We start from the raw sequence: 21426 nt of genomic DNA, 5'->3' as shown, positions 1-21426 counted from the left end.
ATACACCAAGATCATCCAAAAATGACATAACACCAATTCAACCCCTTAGCCAGTCTTTCCTATACCTGTACAATCAGTAGGGATGAATGATAATTTTGGAAGGAGTCAAGAAATGACCTCTCTCACTTTAGTAGTCCCCAAGTAATTCCTGGTTGAGTCAGCCCCTTGGCATTTTGCCTCAGCTCATCAGCCTGTTTCCCTCCTCCACACTTCCACAAACTTATTAAGTTGTAGGAGGATGCAGTGAGGAGGGGAAGCAGCTGCTGAGGTGAAAGCTTAAGGCTGCTTCTGCAGAGGTAAGCTATAGAAAATATTGACTTTTATTTCTCCTGACTCATTGACTGGAAAGGCTATTTTTAAAAAAATCCAGCTATAGTACGCAGAATTAGGTTAAGCATGTTCAGTAAAGACTTCTTGGACCTTGCTTTGCTCACTTTGGGAGGTGCAATTTTTTGTTGTTTTATTTTATTTGTCCTGACTCACAGACTTGGACATAAAAAAACCAACAACCGTACAATTCCCAGCATTCCATAACAATGGAAATGGCCAGCTCTACTGTTAGGCAGAATGAGGCAGTCACCCCAGGAAGCACATCCTGGGGAGTGGAGGGGTAGCAAGATGTGCGACAGAGATTGTGTGACCTATACAGTGGTGCCTCGCAAGACGAAATTAATCCGTTCCGCGAGTGTCTTCGTCTAGCGGTTTTTTCGTCTTGCGAAGCAACCCTATTAGCGGCTTAACGGATTAGCGCTATTAGCGGTTTAGCGGCTATTAAAGGCTTATCGGATTAGCGGATTAGCTGCTAAAAGGCTATTAAAGGCTTAGCGGCTTAGATAAAGGGGGGGGGAGCAAAAAAAAAATCTCAAGACTCGCAAGACATTTTTGTCTTGCGAAGCAAGCCCATAGGGAAATTCGTCCTGCGAAGCAACTCAAAAACGGAAAACCCTTTCGTCTAGCGGGTTTTCCGTCTTGCGAGGCATTCGTCTTGCGGGGCACCACTGTATTTATTACCCTTGAGCTAGTTTGCTGTCCTCAGTTTAGGTAGAGGATGTTGTCCCATCACTAGTGTTGAGGTATGATTCAAATGCCAGCCTCATAGTCTTGTACATGGGATGGGGTGGGAGCCATTTTGTTCTTAACTTCAGGCAGCAAAATGTCCAGGACTGGTCCTGAATGGAAAGTTCAAATATGCTCAAAAGTCTCAATTGCTGAAAGATGGGGATTTAGGGGAAACAGGTCATTTTCACAAGCACTCTTGGCTGCACTTTCCTTCTTCCACTACAACTTGTACATTTGGGGAAAGACTGAGAAAGTAAATCAGCAGCTAAGAGGACCGGCAAAAGTGAGGGAGCTTCTCCTGCTGTGTCTTTAAAAATTGAGAATTGCCCCCAAAAGCCTGAGAGGGATGAAGCCTATTCCAACTTAGAATGCATAGATTTTGCCCATCACTAAAAAATAAATTTCTAATTCACAGTATTTGAGATGAAAAAAGCAGATTCCATTGAACCCAGATAGGCCTCCAGGATCACATGGCAAGCTTGAGGAAATAATGCATAGTTATTTGCAGTCAAATTGGTTTTTAAAGCTATGAATAAACATTTATAGCAGATTCTTTCTTTATGTATAATTGACCAATTCCAAAGAATATATGAAAAGTGGAGGGGACATGAATGACTCATCTCCCTCCTATACTATATATAGTATAGGAAGACTACTGTCCCCTCTCTCATACAGAAAGTTTTGCTGCTATAATTCCTAGACCTGCTTTATCTAACCATCTACTAAAATGCATTTCTTAAGACTCTGGACTTGGACAGGGTCTAACTGAAGTTAGTGGACTTGAATCATGATCTCCTTAGGGCAAAAATATTTCCTCACATTGTGTCATTTATATGACACTTTTCTGATAAAAATACATCCAAAAAGTTTCAAACAATAATTATATTATAAACATTAAAAACTGCAGCCACAAAGTATAATTCCAACAAATAATGGATAGTACGTTTAAAAACTGGCTGGAATACCCATTTCATACCCATCTAGGAATGGACAAAGAGGGAGTCAGCAACCCTGAGAAGTCTCCCTCTCTTTTTCTCTCGTATGGTAGAACATGTTCTGAGCAAAGTAGAAATGGGGCTTTAACATTTCACTTTGCTGTGGAGTTCTGTGGATTAAATGTTTGGATAGGGTCAGGAAAACTTGGGTTTGGGGAGACATGGATCATCTCCCGTTGCCTCAGATCAGGGGTAAGCAATGAGGTACTCTCCATTTCTTGTGGACAACAACTTCTGTCAGCCCCCAGCCAGTTTAGTCAATGGTTGGGGAAGATGGCCCTTGGATACCCCTGCCTCAGATTTTTGTTACAATTCCATTTGGTTCCCATGTTTAGAGATAGAAGTCTCAAGTAGATATGCTTGCGTCATCTAGCAACCATGTATCTATGAAATACTATGTTTTCTTTTTTAAATGAGTATTAATCTTATCTATCAGAAGAACACTACCATGTTTTCATTAAGTGTTATATTGCCATTGTTAAGTCAATATGGCCATTGTGTGGTTTTTTTAAATGTACTCATATTAATACCTCAAATTTTTTTTACCTCACATCTTTTTATCAGTCAAAAACAACCTGTAAATATATAACATGGAGCTGAATAAAGTGGCATATACTGAAGGACTGGATTTACCATCAGTATTACTTTTTGTTAACATGCTATTATATAGTATTTCTTAAAATGTTATCTGATTTGTTTTTCCATTCCTACCCCAGCTATCTGTAAAAAAAAATCACTGTTAATTTGATGTATCTTTATATTACATCTACATCTTCCCTGTCTGATCAGTGTCTACAAATTTCATTTTCTGTTTTGTTTTTGTTTTTTGATTCTTCTTCAGGGGCAGGTCTGGAATCAAAACAATGAAGTAAAATCACTTATAAACTTTGCTTTACATCTAGTAAAAGCAATATTGATTGCAGAGATCCTCTGAAGCTGTTTTGGTTCAGAAAAGTTTTGCATTGCCTTCTAAAAAGAAGGCAATCTACTAGTTTGTAGCAATGTAAATGTATGTATTAGTCAAAATAACATACAACAATCCATTATATTAGATGTAATGACGTACAAAAATGTGTGTGTTAGGAGAAATGCTCAAAAAAAAAATATGCTGATGAATTTTCATCAGGACTTTTCTCAAAAAGAATTGCTAACTGATGTGGAAAAGTGGAGAGCTAAACTTAAGACTGGGGAAAAACTAAGAAACTGAGAGAAACTAAAAATGACAGATTCACCCATCCCTGCTTGACTTGTCAACATACACCACAGAGTCCTGCTATATTCCTCCAATTATTTAAGACACAAGCTTCGCACAGTTTCCATTTTTACCACTTTATTCTAAGTGTGCTAGGTACATCACTGAAAAATTAAGGCTTACCTTAATTTAAAAACATCCCCGCATTTATTTATTTTTTACTTTTCTCAACAGGCTCCTTCTGTAGGGGACTGCCCCACTTTTACTTACAAATCTTGCTGCCTCCTGAATCTCAGGATTCTTGGTGAAGCTGTGCAGTGTTTGATCTGATCAGCTGCATCACTTTTCAAGTGATGTGCCTTTCCTGCAGTGGCTCCAAACCTGCTGAGATATGCAAGTTATGGTTATATACCAGTGTCTGCTGTTGCATTTGTTTTTATATAGGGTTAGACCCAGACGTCGCCTCCCATTTGCAAATGGGAATCCAAGCAAGCCAAGACTCTCACTGGAGAAAGGAGGGAGGAAGAACCACATGCCAGGCTGTTGCAGAGGACCCCAAGCCCTCCAACGCAAATTGTCAAAGGGGAGCAGGAGAAACTGCCTCCCCTTCCAGCAAAGCAACACGAGTGAAACTCTGAGCACCACAAGTCTGGATACAAACCTTTATTATAATCCCATCTACTTATCTTATATTTAACGTATTTCCCCAAAGCACTCATCTTCCTCTCAGTATATCAAATTGCACTCATAGACACGAACAAATTCCATCTGGCAGGCAAGAAAAGTTGGGGAGGAGTAACCTTATAAGCAGCCAGGGTAGTACAAGGTCAGAGAATAATAAGTGCTGCTCAGTTTGACTCCTTTGCTTGCTGAAACATCTACAAACCTCTAGTCTAGAAATCCCCTGTCCCAGCAATGTGTGGTGTGGCTCTTGGAATTCCCCACTCTTTTTCAGGCTGGCTGTAAAAAAAAGAGGCGTGGGAAGCAGAGATTTTAAGAGGCCAGTCCTTTCTCATCACTGCATCTCCAGGCAAGGAAAAGTATCACCTGCTGAATCTATGTGTGTTTAAGATGCAGAAGCTTAGGGGAGTGGGATGTCGTGCTTTCCCCCAATATAGAAAGCAGCCAGTGTGGGGCACTGAGCAGCACTGGGCACATGGAAGGCTGTGGGGGGTGGGAATTCAAACATTTCTGGCTCCCAGACAGGACAGACCTGAGATGTTTTCCTGTCAGGGGCAAAGGACAGGATGGTACCCTACCTCTTTCATGTACTGAAGCCAGATGGGGTGACAGTCAAATCTTACCTCAACACTTCTGATGGGACAGCAACTTCTACCCCACAGCAGGCTGAGCACAGCAGGTGAGCCGAAGGGGTTCCTGGCAGGCCATGCGCCAGACAACTCCAGCAATGTGCTACCATTTCCTGCCATGTCCCAGAAACATCTGCCACCTGTGGCAGCTGCCTTTTTCCAATGGTACACACACACATCCGCACACAGCTTTAAGCTGAACAGGGAAGCCTCAAGCAGCCCCAACCCTGGTGATTTTCGACCCAAAGAAACCACCACCAGAAAAAGAAGTTCACACCTGCATTTTGTACAAGTCCGTGGCAAGGAGATGCTGGGAGTCAAATATACAGCTGTGAAAACCCCTTTAGTGAGACCTGGGACATAATGTATGAACAATGGCATGGCAAGAATCAGAAAACAACAAAGCCCATTTGAAACTGATGCATCGTAGAATGAAACCAGCTCCTTAGAGGTTTCCATAAAATATTGTGATGGTATAGTTTTATATTTATATTCGTTCTTCCGAAGGTAGCATTTCCCTAAGGCTGTTGAGTGTGGAACACATAATTTATACATGTTTCTTGATTAAAAGTAGGCAGCTTGCAAAGCTCCTAGCTAGTTATCCACAAACTCATGCAGAAATTCCTTCACTCTTAAGTAACCAAAGGCTACAAAGCCGTATTAGATGCACCGTTCTTCTCAGTGGACGATGATGCTGGGAAAGAGGAGCTGCCAGCTACAGGAGCTGAAAGTGTGGGGCTCCTGTGTCCTATGCATGCGTGTGCACACTCACGTGCACACTTGATAGAATAGTGGTTTCAGACCAATTGCCTCTGTGAGGCATGGAACGTCTGCCTGTCAAAATAGAAAATAGCATTTCCAGCTGATGCTGGAACTTAAACAAGCTGGACTTGTAACAAAATGTTCCAGTCTGCTGTGCTTTTTCCCAGGATACTCCAGTCCAAGGATGTCAATCAGCATTCCATGGATGAGCAGCTTAGTCCGTACTGGGCAGGTTTTGGCATCTCCCCATTAGGCTCCCCTGCACCTAAATATTTTCTGTACTTTTGCAAATATCGGGTTTCTCTTGAGCGCACTGATACCTTCCTCTTACGTGTGGATGGTGATGCTTTGGCTAAATAAAGACTGGTGTTCGCCTCTGAACTTTGGAAATGGATAGAACTAATAAAGTGATGCCCAAACTAAGGCAAGCCATGTAACATTCCTGAGGCTCATGTGTGTCACACTCCTTAAAAACTTACACTGAATTTATACCTGGGTGCATCTAACTACAGATCTCTTGCATCAGCCAGGAACAATCAACAGTACGATATTTCCAATGAGGCAGGGTATTAAAGTAATATAACTAAGCATTTTCAGGAACTGTGTGAAAGGTGATATCCAGTCACATACCCTGCAGAAATGTTACTGGTTAACAACATTAAACTTGTGCACATCTCTCAGGTTCAGCCTTTAAGATGTAAAAGTGAGGCTGGCACATTGCAGGGGTGAAGATGGATAGAACTTACCTTACATGAATATTTGTGGGTTTTTAGGAATGACAGCAAGAGTTTCTGATAGGTGGAGTCATGTGGCTAGGGGGAAGCAGAAGCATTTCAAGAGGTTTGAGATGAGGAGAGAGAGAGAGAGAGAGAGAGAGAGAGAGAGAGAGAGAGACCGACCACAGGAGATTGTCCTTCATCCTTAAACCTAAAAATCTTCTTGACTTTCCAGTTAACTATTAATTCCAATTATTCATTCATAGGATAGCTGAAGACAAGCCTAAAGGCCGCATGGGGTAAAGTAGTCTGTGCCAAAGTTCATGTTCCAGAACGTGTTTCTCATAGTCGTCCCTCACATTCATCTATCTGCAGGATGCCACCAAGAGTTGGTCTGCATGTTACAGAGATGTGGGGAAAGAAGAGATTGTCTGTGCAGAGTGGGACTCAAACATCTGACGCACAGGGTGTCCCAGATAGAGGTGTCTCGATATATTTTGCTGGCTAGGACAAAATGAAACAGGAACAACCCACCACCACCACCACCATTCCACATACAGACTAACAGATGAATCTCACCTCAAAACTGCTAATGGGCCAGTTCCTCCAACAGGGCAGATTACAGGATACAGGGCAGGCTATATGCCACACAGAGCAGTCCTCCAACACTCACCATCAATTCCTGCTTTCCAGCACCTGTCACCTGATGCAGCAGCCTCACTCTGCCTAGTGGCAGGGACGGCTGTTGAATTTAATATAACTAAACAACTGGCCTTCAAAAGCCCTGCAAGGTAGAAGTAGCACCCTTGAAATCCTCCTTCCTTTTCATTTTTTTCAGTTTCCGTCTCAATGGGAGGGAAGCAAACAATGATAACATTTGTGGGGCAAAATCCATGGATGTTTCTGGGGTGGTGGGGAAAGTGAGGCCAGTATTGGGTCTCTCAAATCAGTGGTCTCTCCACCCTCAGAAAGTGCTATCATATGCTTCCTACACCTGAGAACCCACTCAGATCAAAGAATTCCAGGGTTAGCCTACTGAGCACAAGTGATCTTAAGCACCCGATACTTCAAGATATCCAAGGTTATAAATCTAGAAATACCACCTGGCCGAACCAGAGAAGATGGTCAAACTGCAACAGTGCAAAGAAAATAAATCTGATTGTGTAAAAGAGGCAACTGTTAAAGCACAATTTATAAACAAGGTAATAAACACAACATACAATTGTTAACTTGCAATTAACTTATCTATTGTCATACGTTCCATAAAAAGTATCAATTCCACAAAAATATTCTGGATAAAAATATACTTTTAAGTGTTACATTAATAGTTTTCTAGAAGGTAGCATTCAATGTACATTTATTGACAAATAACATAGTTTTTGAAAGTGCACAGAGTCAACTACATTGCATGCAGATTTGCAATATCAAAAAAGAAAAACCATTAATCTTTACATACCACTTATTTTATTAAATAATCCACGGTGCTTCATAAAAAATATAATCTGTTTGCACTCTCCATCCATCTAACACATATCTATAGGGTGCACTTCACAGAAAAGTGCAAATTCATAATTTACAAATAAATATTGGGGGGAAATGTGCTATTTGCAACAGGCAGGGAACTGGATCACATTAATATGGGCAATAAGTGGCAAGGCAGAGCTGTCTTTTTTTTCCTATTCAAAAGCTGTTTTGACTAGTTGAAAGCAGCACATACATCTTGCCTGCTAAGGCACCATATGAAACTGTGGTTTCTGAACTTTTTATTATTATTATCATCATCAAAGGCTGATTCATACAAACTTTGTTGAATGAGCTGAAATGAACTTAAGCTGCTTTAGAGAGAAAGAATTTCTGCATGGTGGCCAGGTATTTTGAATTGATGTTGACTGCCAGCTCACCCCAGCCCAGTGTGCTGAATGTTTTCTGGCACACTGAGCGCCACAAGCTGGGCTTATTCCACTGAAGCATTCAGAAAAACAGCTGACCCAAGCCCAAACTCCTGGAATCTTGATGCATAAAATGTCTTATTTTTCATGTATCTAATCAACATAAAAATGTTTACATGTTATCAGCCATTGCTATACTGTATTTACTTGAGTCTAATGCGCCATCGAATCTAATGCGCACCTCAATTTTCAGAACCTTGAAACCCAAAAAAGTATTTTCTGGCAAATGTAAATGTGTCATCGAATCTAATGCACTCCTTAATTTCCACAACGTAATTTGGCCAAAAAAGGTGAGCATTAGATTTGAGTAAATACATTATTTTATTTCAAAGAGCTCTGCATAAGTAGCTAAATCCACTGTACAATGGAAATCTGCACAGGAATTAGCCCCACTGCAAGTTCCTTGCAATCTCAAAAAGTTATGTACACATAAATGGCTGTTTGAGCTAGATACAATCTTGTCATATTATCTTATATTTGTTTATCTTTTCATTAATAATCACATCACTCAAAATGGTTTCTTTCTCAGCCTGCGATCCCAAGATGCCTTCTCAAGATGAGAGGGCTGTCCATCTTTTTCGTCATGGGTCTAGAAGTAACTTTGCAAACCACTGCCTCTCTGTGTGTTCATTGAGATTGTGAGGACATGCACAAATTAGTTCCTTCTTATGGTGATGAGAAAATGCCAAGTGGTTGCTAGGCTAACTCAGCAGCGATTGGAATATGCATCTTTCACTGTCTAGCAATCACATCTTCCCTTACCGTTTTTTCCTTTCCTGGAACAGTTATCAGGCTGTGCTTGTGAGTGTCAGAGGTTTAGGGTGTCTCTAAATGTACAGTTTCCACCCAGGCCCACATTCCAAGCCCTAGAATGTTAAACTGTAGGGACACAGCAACTATTCGTGTTACCAATCAATCAGCACTTCATTGTGCAGTGAAAAACACTGCCTCACAATGTGCCAAATAGAAAACTGTAGCGGTGATCTACAGAGTAAAATTCAAGCATGCAGTACTGAATCCCATATGCAGAGTCTGAGAACTTCAACTTGTAAGGTAATGAAAATGTTGGGTTGTATCCAACACTGTTGTTCCACTTGCACAAAGGGTTTTTGCCTCCTCTTATCCCCTGCAGCTCCCCATGCATCTTCACAGTCTGCTTCAGAAAACTGGAGGGTCCTTTGGAACAAATTTTGGGGGGCACAGAGGGAGAGGAAAGGGAAATCCCACTGCACCAGTCAAACGCCTTTTGCACAGCACTGGAAACAACCATTTGCCTCAAACCTTGTACTTCTGAATAAAATTTGGCTGAAGGCATGCCCTCTCATGCATGCTGAGAGGTCACGGACAGACAGAATACGAACACTTCCAGCAAAATAATAGGCATCTTTACTTGCAAGTAAACCCCACTGTGTTCAGCGGGCTTTGTCCCTAGTAAATGTACTTACGGGACAGCTGCCTTAAATTGGGTGCTAGGTGAAAATAAACCTAAGTGCATAAAGGGGTATTGGGAGGTACAGTAGAAGCATTTCCTTGGAAAATATAAAAGACAGCAGTTATTTGGATCTGTTTCTAGAAAAAAAAATAAGTTTCTTCGTGCCATGAGATTTATGGCTGCTATTTCATTTTTCTTACTTTAATATAGCTGCCCAATTCAAGGGCAAAAATAGTCAGGATATAACTCCCATTTGTTGCTTGAAAATACCAAAACAATTCTCAGTTACTGACCTTTTCTTATTGTCTAAAACTTATGACCTTTTAAATCCTCCTGGCTGTCACTTACCTTTATTGAGTGAAGCCACCCCCAACTACCAGAAACCATTTGCATTGCTTTTCTACAAGAACACAATCCCTTCAGGTCAAGTAAAGTAAAACACAGACTGGCCACAGTCCCTTAGTGTGACAATAATGCTAGCAAATCAAAGGACAGGCAGTATTATGGCATCAGCTGCTGCCTTTTATACATATAAATCAACATCAAAGCACTAGAATATCAAAATCGCATCTCACTTTAGCAATTCCACTTTGGCTACGAAGCTATCCTCTTTCTAGAAAAAAATGCATTTACTTGTTTTCACTCTTGCTCTTGTCTCATCTCCTTAAATTAATTTGGAATGGTATAGCCATACATCAACATGAAGCTATAAACAGATTCCAGATATGAGTGCCATTTTCCCGCCATCAGAATCCATCTTTAAAAACTAGCTCCATGTTCAAAGGTGGGGGCATTATTCAGATGAAGAGTGAAACTGCTCAAAGCCAGTCGCTGAATCTATCCTTGGTATGACCAGAGCCTAAGAGTCTTAGACTAGACAAAAAAATAATTTCATTCTAAGGCCTTAGCAGTCAAATGTTTACGATCCACCACGTTGGTTTGGACATAATGCTAAACCATTGTTTTAACCAGCAGCAGTTAAGCTAAACCACAGTTTAGGGTTTCGAAATGGAATTTGCCACTCTTCTCATTGCTGGAGGAAAGGGGGGTAGTGTAAAGTGGGGGGGGAGGTGGGTACATTATCATAAATGCCAAAACATGGTTTAGTGTTACATGCAAACCCTACTCACATCTACCCAAAATACAACGTATGTCTAAGTGAATCAAATGATCAGACTAATTTTAGTCCTTCAGCTAAAAGAAACAGGGATTATCTAGGATGGAATTAGAAATTCACCATCAGAGAAGAAAAGCTAAATTTCAAAATATCAGGTATGATTAAACTCAAGTTAGAACATCCCCTATCCTCAACGAAAAATACATTCAGTCTGTTCAATGAGGCCTGCATTGAATGCATGAAGCCTTATTCTCACCATGACTCTCCCTCAGTGGATCAGGGGATGGGTGCTACACCACCAGCAAATTGGGGGGGGGAGCCTGCTAACCTAAAGTGCTAATACAGAAAGGAGTCACACAAGCTTCGTGGGTACAATCCATTTTCACATTTAGTGCTCCACAACACTGGGCAGCATGAATGATTTCATGGTGCAACAATAATCACAGTCGGGTGTATAATTATTTCTGAGCTCCCCCAGGAAATGCATATGAAGGACAATGAGCTGCAGGAAAGCCGTATTCATGCCTTCTATTGACCTTCTTGGAGTAGTAAGTGATCAGAAATACAGTAACAATGAAAGAAAACAATATAAAAGAAATGAAAGCAAGCAAAGATCTTCTGGGTTGCAACGAGTCACATTCTGGGCACAGAATAAGCTCCTTGAGGCAGAGCAAGCCAGTGGTTTCCGAGCCAGGAAAGGTGTAATTGTCAATAATCTGTCTATAATGCATCATGGAAGACTTTGGCTCATATTGATTCACTGTATATCGATAGAGTCCATACGATCTAGGATCACCCCTATCGCTGAAAGAATAGGCAAAATAGCCACGGAGGTTAACATTATCCAAGGTGTAGGCTGCAAAACAGAGCACACATACAAACAAAATGCACACACACAGAGGGGACAAAGAAAAACAAATTAGTGCCATGTTTGTTTTACCGCTGGTCCACCATACCAGTATATGTTATATAAACTCTAGGCATCTCGATCTTTAAAAACGACAGTCCAATTCCACTTAAAAGTATCTGGGTGGTTCCACAGCCCACTAGTCTCTCTCTCGCTCTTCTCTTTCTTTCTTTCTTTCTTTCTTTCTTTCTTTCTTTCTTTCTTTCTCTCTCTCACACACACATCCACACTCATAAAAACTCATTCATTTGCACACACACAGACATTGATTTGTAAACCCCACCCACTGCATCTTCCAGCTCTTTCCTTAAAAAAACCTTTCTTTCTCCCCCCCCCCCCATTTTCTCTCTTTTTTCTCATTCCCCCTTCTTCCTCCCTCCTTCTCTCTCTCCCACCTTTACTTCCCAGCTGCCATTCCCTCCTTGACAATTAAGTTTGCCTGCTTGGCAATTAAGTTTTAGAGAAAAGGGTGCCATTTGTGCAAATGAAACACACACGTAAACTTAATTGCCACAAACAAACAGAAGGAAGACTGTGGGTTGGATCCCAAGACACTGTGTGCCAGACCTGGTCTGAATGCCAGTGGTTCTCCACCCCGATCTACAACTGTAGCCGTCACAACATACATTTAAAGCTCTCTCATGCAACTTTGAGAGTCATGGCTTCCCCCAAACAATCCTAAAAACCGTAGTTTGTTGGGGTGCTCAGAGCTGAAAGGGGCCCCCCCACAGAGCTACAATTCCCAGCCCCAATTCTTGGGGTGGGGGGGAGGCCATGGTAGTTAAAGGGGCACATGAGTGCTTTAAATGTATGCTATTGATGTGGCTGTGGTGTACAGTGGTACCTCGGGTTAAGAACTTAATTCGTTCTGGAGGTCTGTTCTTAACCTGAAGCACCACTTTAGCTAATGGGGCCTCCCGCTACCGCCGCAGCACTGCAGTGCAATTTCTGTTCTCATCCTGAAGCAAAGTTCTTAACCTGAGGTACTATTTCTGGGTTAGCGGAGTCTGTAACCCGAGGTACCACTGTATAATTTTAGGGGCCATTGTCTTGTTGAGCCCAGTACTGTCTACTATGTCAGGGAGCAGATCTCCAGCACTCAAGAGTCTTAACTGATACTTTCTGCATCCAAAAGCTATTGGCAGGCTACGACAATCGCTATGGCACTGAACGATGGCCTTAACTGCATGTAACCTTGCCCTCCACTGACACTGCGATACCACAGAAACCCGTCTGTGATGGCAGTATTAGTTTGTTTATTTATAAGAACATATGGATCCTGCTTTTTTTTTTGCTCTTAAACTGAACCCCATAGCAGCTTACAACAAAATAAAACAAACATTCGTGAAATTAAAAATCCACTACAAACAGATGAAACGCCAAGAAAAACACAGCACAAATATTTCATTACCATCTAGTTAATGCAATAATAATTCGCATACCTTCAGCCTCTATCTCATCACAAGGAACAGGCCCTGCACAGTGGCTCTCACTTCTTACCCTTCATTATTTTGTTATTAAGCTAGCTTAATTTCACAGGGGGTAGGGGGAGGAAAGCCTTTTGTGACTATTCATGGCAACGAAATGCAACTATCTTTTTCTCAGCAACAGCAGACAGAAGGGCACTGAGTTCCAAACACTGCCTTGGGACACACACAATGTACTATGCATGTGCTCTGGGTATCAACATGTATTAATTAGTCCGTCCCTTATAAGAGGCAACGGCCTCATCCAGTTGCTGAAAACTGGATTTCCAGTTATCTTCAAAGCATAGTTCCTGCTCCCAGACTTTGGAACTCTCTCTCTAGAGAAGTTAGACTGGCTCCATCCTTGTTGTCCTTCAGCTGGCAGGTGAAGACCTCCTAATTCCAACAGGCTTTTTGGAACTGACTGCTTTTTAATGAAAGGGCTGGTGCTGTTTCTCTTGTAATTCTCTGTATGTTTTTATTAAGCACACAGTTTTAATTCTGTTAACGTTTATTACAAATATTTCACCCCCTATATTTTAGCTTCTCTTATTTTCCCTGTCAGGGGAAAAGGCAGGGTATACACATAATAGTTGCCAGTGCTTTTTTTCTTTTTTAAAAAAGTATGCTTAGGGGTACTCTCATTTTGACTCAAGAAAATCACCATTTTATAGTTCAAATCGGGGGAAATAGATACAGTAAATGGACAAACGTACAAAGATTCACAAAATGTTTAGGGGTATGCGTACCCCTGTGTCTGCCATCCAGAAAAAAGCACTGATAGTTGCTATTACATATCACACACAGCATTCCAGAAAACACACCAAGAAACGCTGGTCTTGAGGAACATAAGCATTTCCGCAGGACTCTTACCTTTCAAGGCTTCGTTGATATACCGCTCCATGTAATATATTCTCAGTTTGTCTCGATCCGGTTTCTGCCCGTCATCAATTCCACTGGCTAGGATGTAGATTGGGATGTCGCCATATTTATCCTTGACCCATGCGAGGAGCTTGCGTAACCCCCAGGGCACCACTGGAGTTCTGGCAGGTGACTTCACCCAAGTGATGTCATTTTGCTTTTGGACCTCAAGGAGGTGGTCGTAATTGGCGGGGTCTTCGTTTATGGCGCTTACGAGAGACGTGGTGTAGTGGCTCAAGGCGAAAAAGTCGAACGAACCACGTATTAGGTTTCTTTCCGCCTCCGAAAAATAAGGCAAGTGTAAATAATGGGAGCCTAGGCTGTTTTTCCGGTGAAGCCACTGCCTCATCACATCTGGGTAGTCACCACTTCCAAAGATAGGCTCAGCAAGCCAGCCAATCTTAAACTCCAAAACTCGTCTGGCTGCACTGTAATCGTTTTTTGAAAAGGGCTCGACCCAGATGGCGTGGAAGGCGATTGAGATTTTACCTTTCTGAGTCTTCCTGAATGTTTTATCGTACAGGCGCCATGCCTTGGCGTGGGCCTTCAGCAGGTTATGGGCTCCTTTGTATGTCAAGTTGTCATCGCTAGGCTCGTTCATTGTGATCCAAAATTTGACATACTGGCCAAGTTTTTTAAAGCAGAACCTGGCATACTCAACAAAAGTGTCCACGATCTGCCGGTTCTCCCATCCTCCATGCTCAGCGAGAGGAAGAGGAAGCCCTTGGTTCTCACCCATGGGTTGCCACAAAGCAACGACAGGAGTTATATTGACTCTGAGTAATTCGCTGACAAAACACTGATAGTAAAACAGAAGAGTGTGGTTAACGTAAGATTCATTACCTAGAGGGAGAATCAAAGGCCACACCAGCGAAAAATGGAAGTGTGTGACATGCATTTCCTGAAGTAAAGAAATCTGGAGCCTGATAGCCGGAAGATCAACACAGTGAGGCTTGCGATTTGGAGCACCCCTTCCATCAACTTTAATCAGCTTCTTTGTATGATGGACATCCCAAACATAAACATTAGGGTCAAGGAACTGGGACCGTGTGGTATCTACCTGGAAAGAGAGGGAGAAGCAGATTCAATTTGTCCAAAGTGTGTAAACTCACAAGCAAACAAGTTAAGTAACCTAATAATAATTATAATAATAATTATGCTGATGGGACCTGAGAGTCAACATCTGGAGATCTCCATGTTAGCTATCTCTGCTTTATGGAGTATCTAAAGTTTGCATCAACAAATGATTTAGATATGCAATAAATCTTTCAGGAACCAATCAGTTTTAAAAACAGAGGGCGCTCAGAATACTTTTAAGGTGACGTCCAAACGATTTATGGGAAATGTGTCTGCCGTGTACTAAAGTACACCGAAATAAATCACAGCAAAGATGCGGCTTAGAAATAAGTGACATGCTTATTTTAACCAACTTAATATTTAATGACATTGTTCTAATTTACTATGCTAATGTCATAGAAGACTGTTCAATAGCTCAAAGCACAAATATCGAGCCGCCAAAATTGATTGACACACAGTATGAAGAACAATGAATTTTCCCCCTTTCCTTCACTGGGCTGGGAAAGCCCACAGAAGTCCTGTGTGTATGGCCTACCTCTAAGGAAGGAGTAAGAGCTAACAAGGCTGCAACATGCTTTCATTTGATTGTGTTACCTTACCACCTCTGCCTGATCTGTCCTTGAAAAGAACAAATCTGTGAGGGGTGGTTGCTTTAAATCAGGGGGGCACAATGGAATGGGGAAGATGTGTACACACAGACACCCACACACTGAGAGTTCTGCCCAGAATATAGCACCCAAACATGCCCAAACTGTGATGTTTGTCAGAGGGGAGGCCCTACGGCCACAATTAGAACACATGTCTAGGAACGAAACAAAGACAATATTATTATTTCACTTGCGCTATAGGAAAATTGGAGGAAGTGATTTGCTCTCTCATTTGGCTTACCTGAAGAAAGCTTTCGGTAACCCCCCAAGCAAAACCACAGGGGAAAGTCCCTTCTATGGGCTGGTCTTCCGGTACTGGGAGGAAGCCATTGTTCTCTATCACCTTCTGGTAAAACATTCCTGAAGACTTTAGCATCAGTTTCTTATCCTGACTTTGAAAGTCAACGTAAAACAGACCCCTTCGAACACTGTAGCCCCTGAGCCATTCGAAGCCATCCATGAGAGACCAAGCCGTGTACCCGATGACAGTAACTCCATCATATCTGACAGCTGAGGAGAAAACAACAAAAATAAGATGACCTCACTTCCCCACGTGCACACATTTGAACAACTGCACTTGATTTGTGGTTCAGAAAAAAGCTACTGCTTACATATCCTGCTCAGTGGTTATCAAGCTACGGTGTTAATATTGCCAGGCAGATATGGCCTAAATAGCCTAAGGATCCCTCCACTATGTCCCAGTGGGCACCTGAATTGGTCCCATGGCATTCTTTTTTTCTGATGGGAAATGAAATGCCTGGAAGCTTTTGAATACAGTACTTTTAAATGAGCAGGTACCTCCATAAAAGGATGTCATTTCACTTACTCGTTGTGACTTCTTCTACAAAACTGGTGTAACAAAACTGTTAATTGTTTTATATAATTTAGTTGGTTTCCACATCTCAGAAGCCCAACTGGCCTCTATCAAGTCCCATGCTGCACAACACTTCCAGCAGAGATTGGAGAGGTATCCTTGCTTTTGACTTTCAGGTGTCTCTTAAAGACTTGTTCATACAGTTGTTTGAAATTTTCTCAAGTCCCCAGTCATTTTAATGGAGGAACGTGTAGCTACGCTCCAAAGAATTAGAGAGCTGGAGCTCTTCTTGGAAGCAACAGAGCACACCGTCTCCACCAAGGAGGAGACAGGGGACTCCCCTGAGAAGGAGGCTAGTTCACCAACACAGGAGCCAGATATATGGAGAAACGTGACTCAAAGAAGTAGGAGGCCCAGGGTTCGCTCTGATTGTTTAGAAATACACAATCACTTTGAGGTCCTCTCCCCTAGCATGGAAGACGAAGAGCAGACTCCATTTGAGGATCTCTCCCTCATTACAGTCGATCAGGTATATGAAGACGAGCAGCAAAGTCAGTCCTCAGGGAATGTGCAGGCGACCTTGGAACGGACAGCTCACGGAAGAACCCCGACCAAACCTAAGAGGAGGCGTGTAGTGGTGATAGGGGATTCCCTACTGAGGGGAACAGAAGCAGTGATCTGTGGGCCTGACACGATGTCTCGGGAAGTGTGCTGTCTTCCCGGGGCTAAGAGCCAAGATGTAACTGAACGACTGCAAGGAATCATAAAACCCACTGACAAATACCCCTTCCTCTTGGTTCATGTGGGAACCAATGACACTGCAAGCAATAGCCTCCAGAAGATCAAAAGAGACTACGAGGCTCTGGGCAGGAAATTGAAGCAATTAAATGCACAAATTGTCATCTCATCTGTCCTCCCAGTTGAACGACGTGGCCCAGGGAGAGAGGGAAAAATAGTGGAAGTGAACAGCTGGCTTCGCAAATGGTGTAAACAGGAACGGTTTGGATTCTTAGATCACGGACTGCAGTTTCTTGAAGATGGAATTCTGGCAAGCGATGGGCTGCACCTCACAACGGTTGGGAGAAATGTTTTTGCCAAAAATCTCAGAAACCTCATCAGGAGGGCTTTAAACTGACTAATGTGGGGGAGGGAGACAGTGCTCCTGAAGGTAGGAGTCTATCAATTGATGAAGATGATCATCCAAATGTCATAGACCAAATGGAGCAAACAGCACGCAGACCTAGTGGTGGGAGGAAAAAATTCTTAAATAAGAGACACGGGGGAATGATTAATGGACTTCAACGTCTGTACACTAATGCGCAAAGCATGGGAAATAAACAAGATGAGCTTGAGGTCTTGGTACAGCAAACTAAATATGACATAATAGGCATCACTGAAACCTGGTGGGATAAGTCCCACGATTGGAATGTAATAATGGGGGGATAAAATCTATTTCAGAGAAACAGACCAGACAAGAAAGGATTTTAGATCTGGTCCTAACCAATGTTGATGACCTGGTTAGTGGGGTAGCAGTGGAAGGATCATTAGGCGCGAGTGATCATGCTCTTCTGAAGTTTACTATACAGCGGAAAGGAGCAGCCAAGCATACTAGGACTCAATTTCTTGACTTTAAGAAAGCCGACTTCATAAAACTTAGGGATGTGCTGGGTGAGATCCCATGGACAGTAATACTAAAAGGAAAGGGAGTTTATGATGGCTGGGAGTTTGTTAAGAGGGAGATAGTAAAAGCACAACGTCAGGCAATACCAATGAGACGGAAACATGGAAGGTGCCTAAAGAAGCCAGGGTGGCTATCTAAAGAACTTTTAACTGAGTTAAGATTAAAAAAGGATGTGTACAAAAAATGGAAAAGGGGGAAAACCACCAAAGAGGAATTCAAACAAATAGCCAGCACGTGTAGACACAAAGTCAGAAAAGCTAAAGCACAGAATGAACTCAGGCTTGCTAGAGAGGTTAAAAGCAACAAAAAAAGGCTTTTATGGGTATGTTCGTAGCAAAAGGAAGAACAAAGAAACAGTGGGGTCACTCAAAGGAGAAGATGGTGAAATGCAAACAGGGGACACAGAAAGGGCTGAACTCCTCAATGCCTTCTTTGCCTCAGTCTTCTCCGATAAAGAAAACAATGCCCGACCTGAAGAATTTGGAGCAAATGATTCAGCAAAGGAAACACAGCCCAGAATAACTAAGGAGATAGTACAAGAATACTTGGCTAGTTTAGATGTATTCAAGTCTCCAGGGCCAGACGAACTGCATCCAAGAGTATTAAAAGAACTGGCAGATGTGATCTCAGAACCACTGGCAGTCATCTTTGAGAATTCCTGGAGAACAGGCGAAGTCCCGGCAGACTGGAGGAGGGCAAATGTTGTCCCTATTTTCAAAAAGGGGAAAAGAGAGGACCCAAATAATTACCGCCCAGTCAGTCTGACATCAATACCAGGGAAGATTCTGGAGCAGATCATTAAGCAAACAGTCTGTGAGCACCTAGAAAGGAATGCTGTGATCACCAATAGTCAGCATGGATTTCTGAAAAATAAGTCATGTCAGACTAACCTGATCTCGTTTTTTGACAGAATTACAAGCCTGGTAGATGAAGGGAACGCAGTGGATGTAGCCTACCTTGATTTCAGCAAGGCATTTGAAAAGGTGCCCCATGATATTCTTGTAAAGAAGCTGGTAAAATGCGGTCTTGACTATGCTACCACTCAGTGGATTTGTAACTGGCTGACTGACCAAACCCAAAGGGTGCTCATCAATGGTTCCTCTTCATCCTGGAGAAGAGTGACTAGTGGGGTGCCACAGGGTTCTGTCTTGGGCCCGGTCTTATTCAACATCTTTATCAACGACTTGGATGATGGACTCAAGGGCATCCTGATCAAATTTGCAGATGACACCAAACTGGGAGGGGTGGCTAACACCCCAGAGGACAGGATCACACTTCAAAACGACCTTGACAGATTAGAGAACTGGGCCAAAACAAACAAGATGAATTTTAACAGGGAGAAATGTAAAGTATTGCACTTGGGCAAAAAAAATGAGAGGCACAAATACAAGATGGGGGACACCTGGCTTGAGAGCAGTACATGTGAAAAGGATCTAGGAATCTTGGTTGACCACAAACTTGACATGAGCCAACAGTGTGACGCGGCAGCTAAAAAAGCCAATGCAATTCTGGGCTGCATCAATAGGAGTATAGCATCTAGATCAAGGGAAGTAATAGTGCCACTGTATTCTGCTCTGGTCAGACCTCACCTGGAGTACTGTGTCCAGTTCTGGGCACCACAGTTCAAGAAGGACACTGACAAACTGGAACGTGTCCAGAGGAGGGCAACCAAAATGGTCAAAGGCCTGAAAACGATGCCTTATGAGGAACGGCTAAGGGAGCTGGGCATGTTTAGCCTGGAGAAGAGGAGGTTAAGGGGTGATATGATAGCCATGTTCAAATATATAAAAGGATGTCACATAGAGGAGGGAGAAAGGTTGTTTTCTGCTGCTCCAGAGAAGCGGACACGGAGCAATGGATCCAAACTACAAGAAAGAAGATTCCACCTAAACATTAGGAAGAACTTCCTGACAGTAAGAGCTGTTCGACAGTGGAATTTGCTGCCAAGGAGTGTGGTGGAGTCTCCTTCTTTGGAGGTCTTTAAGCAGAGGCTTGACAACCATATGTCAGGAGTGCTCTGATGGTATTTCCTGCTTGGCAGGGGGTTGGACTCGATGGCCCTTGTGGTCTCTTCCAACTCTATGATTCTATGATTCTATGATTCTGTACTGCTGCACACTGCCCTGATGTTTTATGAGAGGGTGGTATAGAAAAGCTTTTATAAATAATTTGCGTGGTTGAATTTTTTGAAATTGCATTACTTATTTGTTTAGGAAACTTGAACCCTGTCCTTCCAGTGCATTTGCATCACCTAAGGGTGGCTTACAGTTAAAAACAAAACAATCCCACTAAAGAAATAAAACGACAGCACAAAAACCGACACAACAGATAAAAATATTCCAAAATACGGTTCTACACAATCTATCAATAATGTCTGACAAGGCAAATGCTTCAAGAACAGGAAAGTTTAACAGGTCAGTGGGAACAGTAAGAAAGGAGGGGAAATGGATCTCAGAATATAAGGCAGTCCTTTTTTCTGGGGCGGACGTAGGGGTACACATACTCCTAAACATTTTGTGAATCTAACGGGAGAAGAAACTTAAAAAAATTAAAAATTTAGTTTCTTCTCTAGTGCAGTCAGAGCCGTTGAATAGCACAGTGAATCATCAGTTCCATTGCTACCCTCAATGGCAGCCTCATTTCCTTTTCCAGTGTTTCCTGAGTCTCAGACGGAAGCAAGCGTTTAATGTGTCAGCTGTGTAGTATGAGGTAATGCATGTTCTTTCAACTTTTGTCCATTTGCTGTATTTATTTTTCCTGATTTGAACTATAAAATGGTGATTTTCTTGAGTCAAAATGAGAGTACCCCTAAACATTTTTTTTAGGAAAAAAGCACTGATATAAGGTATTCAGAGGTATTATAGAATATTGGTGCAGCCACCAAGAAGGCTCTTCTCTCATCCTGCACAGCCATGCCTCAGCCACAAATAGGACATGGAAATTGTCCTCTCTCAGGCATCTTAGAGAGCAGGCAGCATGGTATGAGAGGAGAAACTCTCAGGTGACCTAGACCCAAGATATTTAGGGTTTTCAAGGTAAGCAGAAAAGCAAGACAGAACTTTTACTTAATTATTTACATGCTTAATTAAAATACTACTCTACTTCAAAATAATGACCATCCCAAAGTAACTAGCAAGTGTTGCAAGCAACACTCTGTAGCGAATGTAAAGTTGAGCTGATAAATGTTTTCCAACTTATTTTACATCTTTCACCAAAGTTGTTTTAAAATAAAAACCAACACAGGCATAAAGCAAACCCAATTTTCCATGGGGGCCAGAATGTGCAGCTTGGTTGCTATTGGTTGCTAAAAAGAGAATTTGTATCTACCATCTGATACATTTACCAAAGCTCAAGCCCCTTTCCATATTCATATAAATAAGG

At 42.1% G+C, this 21426-nt stretch overlaps 1 protein-coding gene across 4 annotated transcripts in view; it reads right to left on the bottom strand.

Moving 5' to 3' along the window:
* Positions 1 to 1004: 1004 nt before the first annotated feature.
* KL (klotho) overlaps positions 1005 to 21426 on the bottom strand; it is a 29053-nt gene continuing 8631 nt past the window's right edge. The window contains exons 3-6 of one of the 4 annotated variants that reach the window (XR_013985918.1): positions 15792 to 16060; positions 13779 to 14886; positions 6065 to 6130; positions 3597 to 3627 (exon numbers count right to left, since the gene is read on the bottom strand). Coding sequence is in view for 3 of the 4 variants with exons in the window: in XM_081004088.1 (XP_080860214.1) it covers positions 10991 to 11388; positions 13779 to 14886; positions 15792 to 16060 (1775 nt within the window). In the remaining variant the exon portion in view is untranslated. Of the gene's footprint in view, positions 6131 to 6809; positions 11389 to 13778; positions 14887 to 15791; positions 16061 to 21426 lie in introns of those variants that run through there. The other 3 variants (XM_081004090.1, XM_081004089.1, XM_081004088.1) reach the window with 3 other exon arrangements.

The sequence above is a fragment of the Podarcis pityusensis genome (genome assembly GCF_964106645.2).
Source record: "Podarcis pityusensis genome assembly, chromosome: 4".
In the NCBI taxonomy this organism is placed as follows: Eukaryota; Metazoa; Chordata; class Lepidosauria; order Squamata; family Lacertidae; genus Podarcis; species Podarcis pityusensis.
Note: the sequence above shows the minus strand (reverse complement) of the source record. Positions and strands in the feature narration are given on the sequence as shown.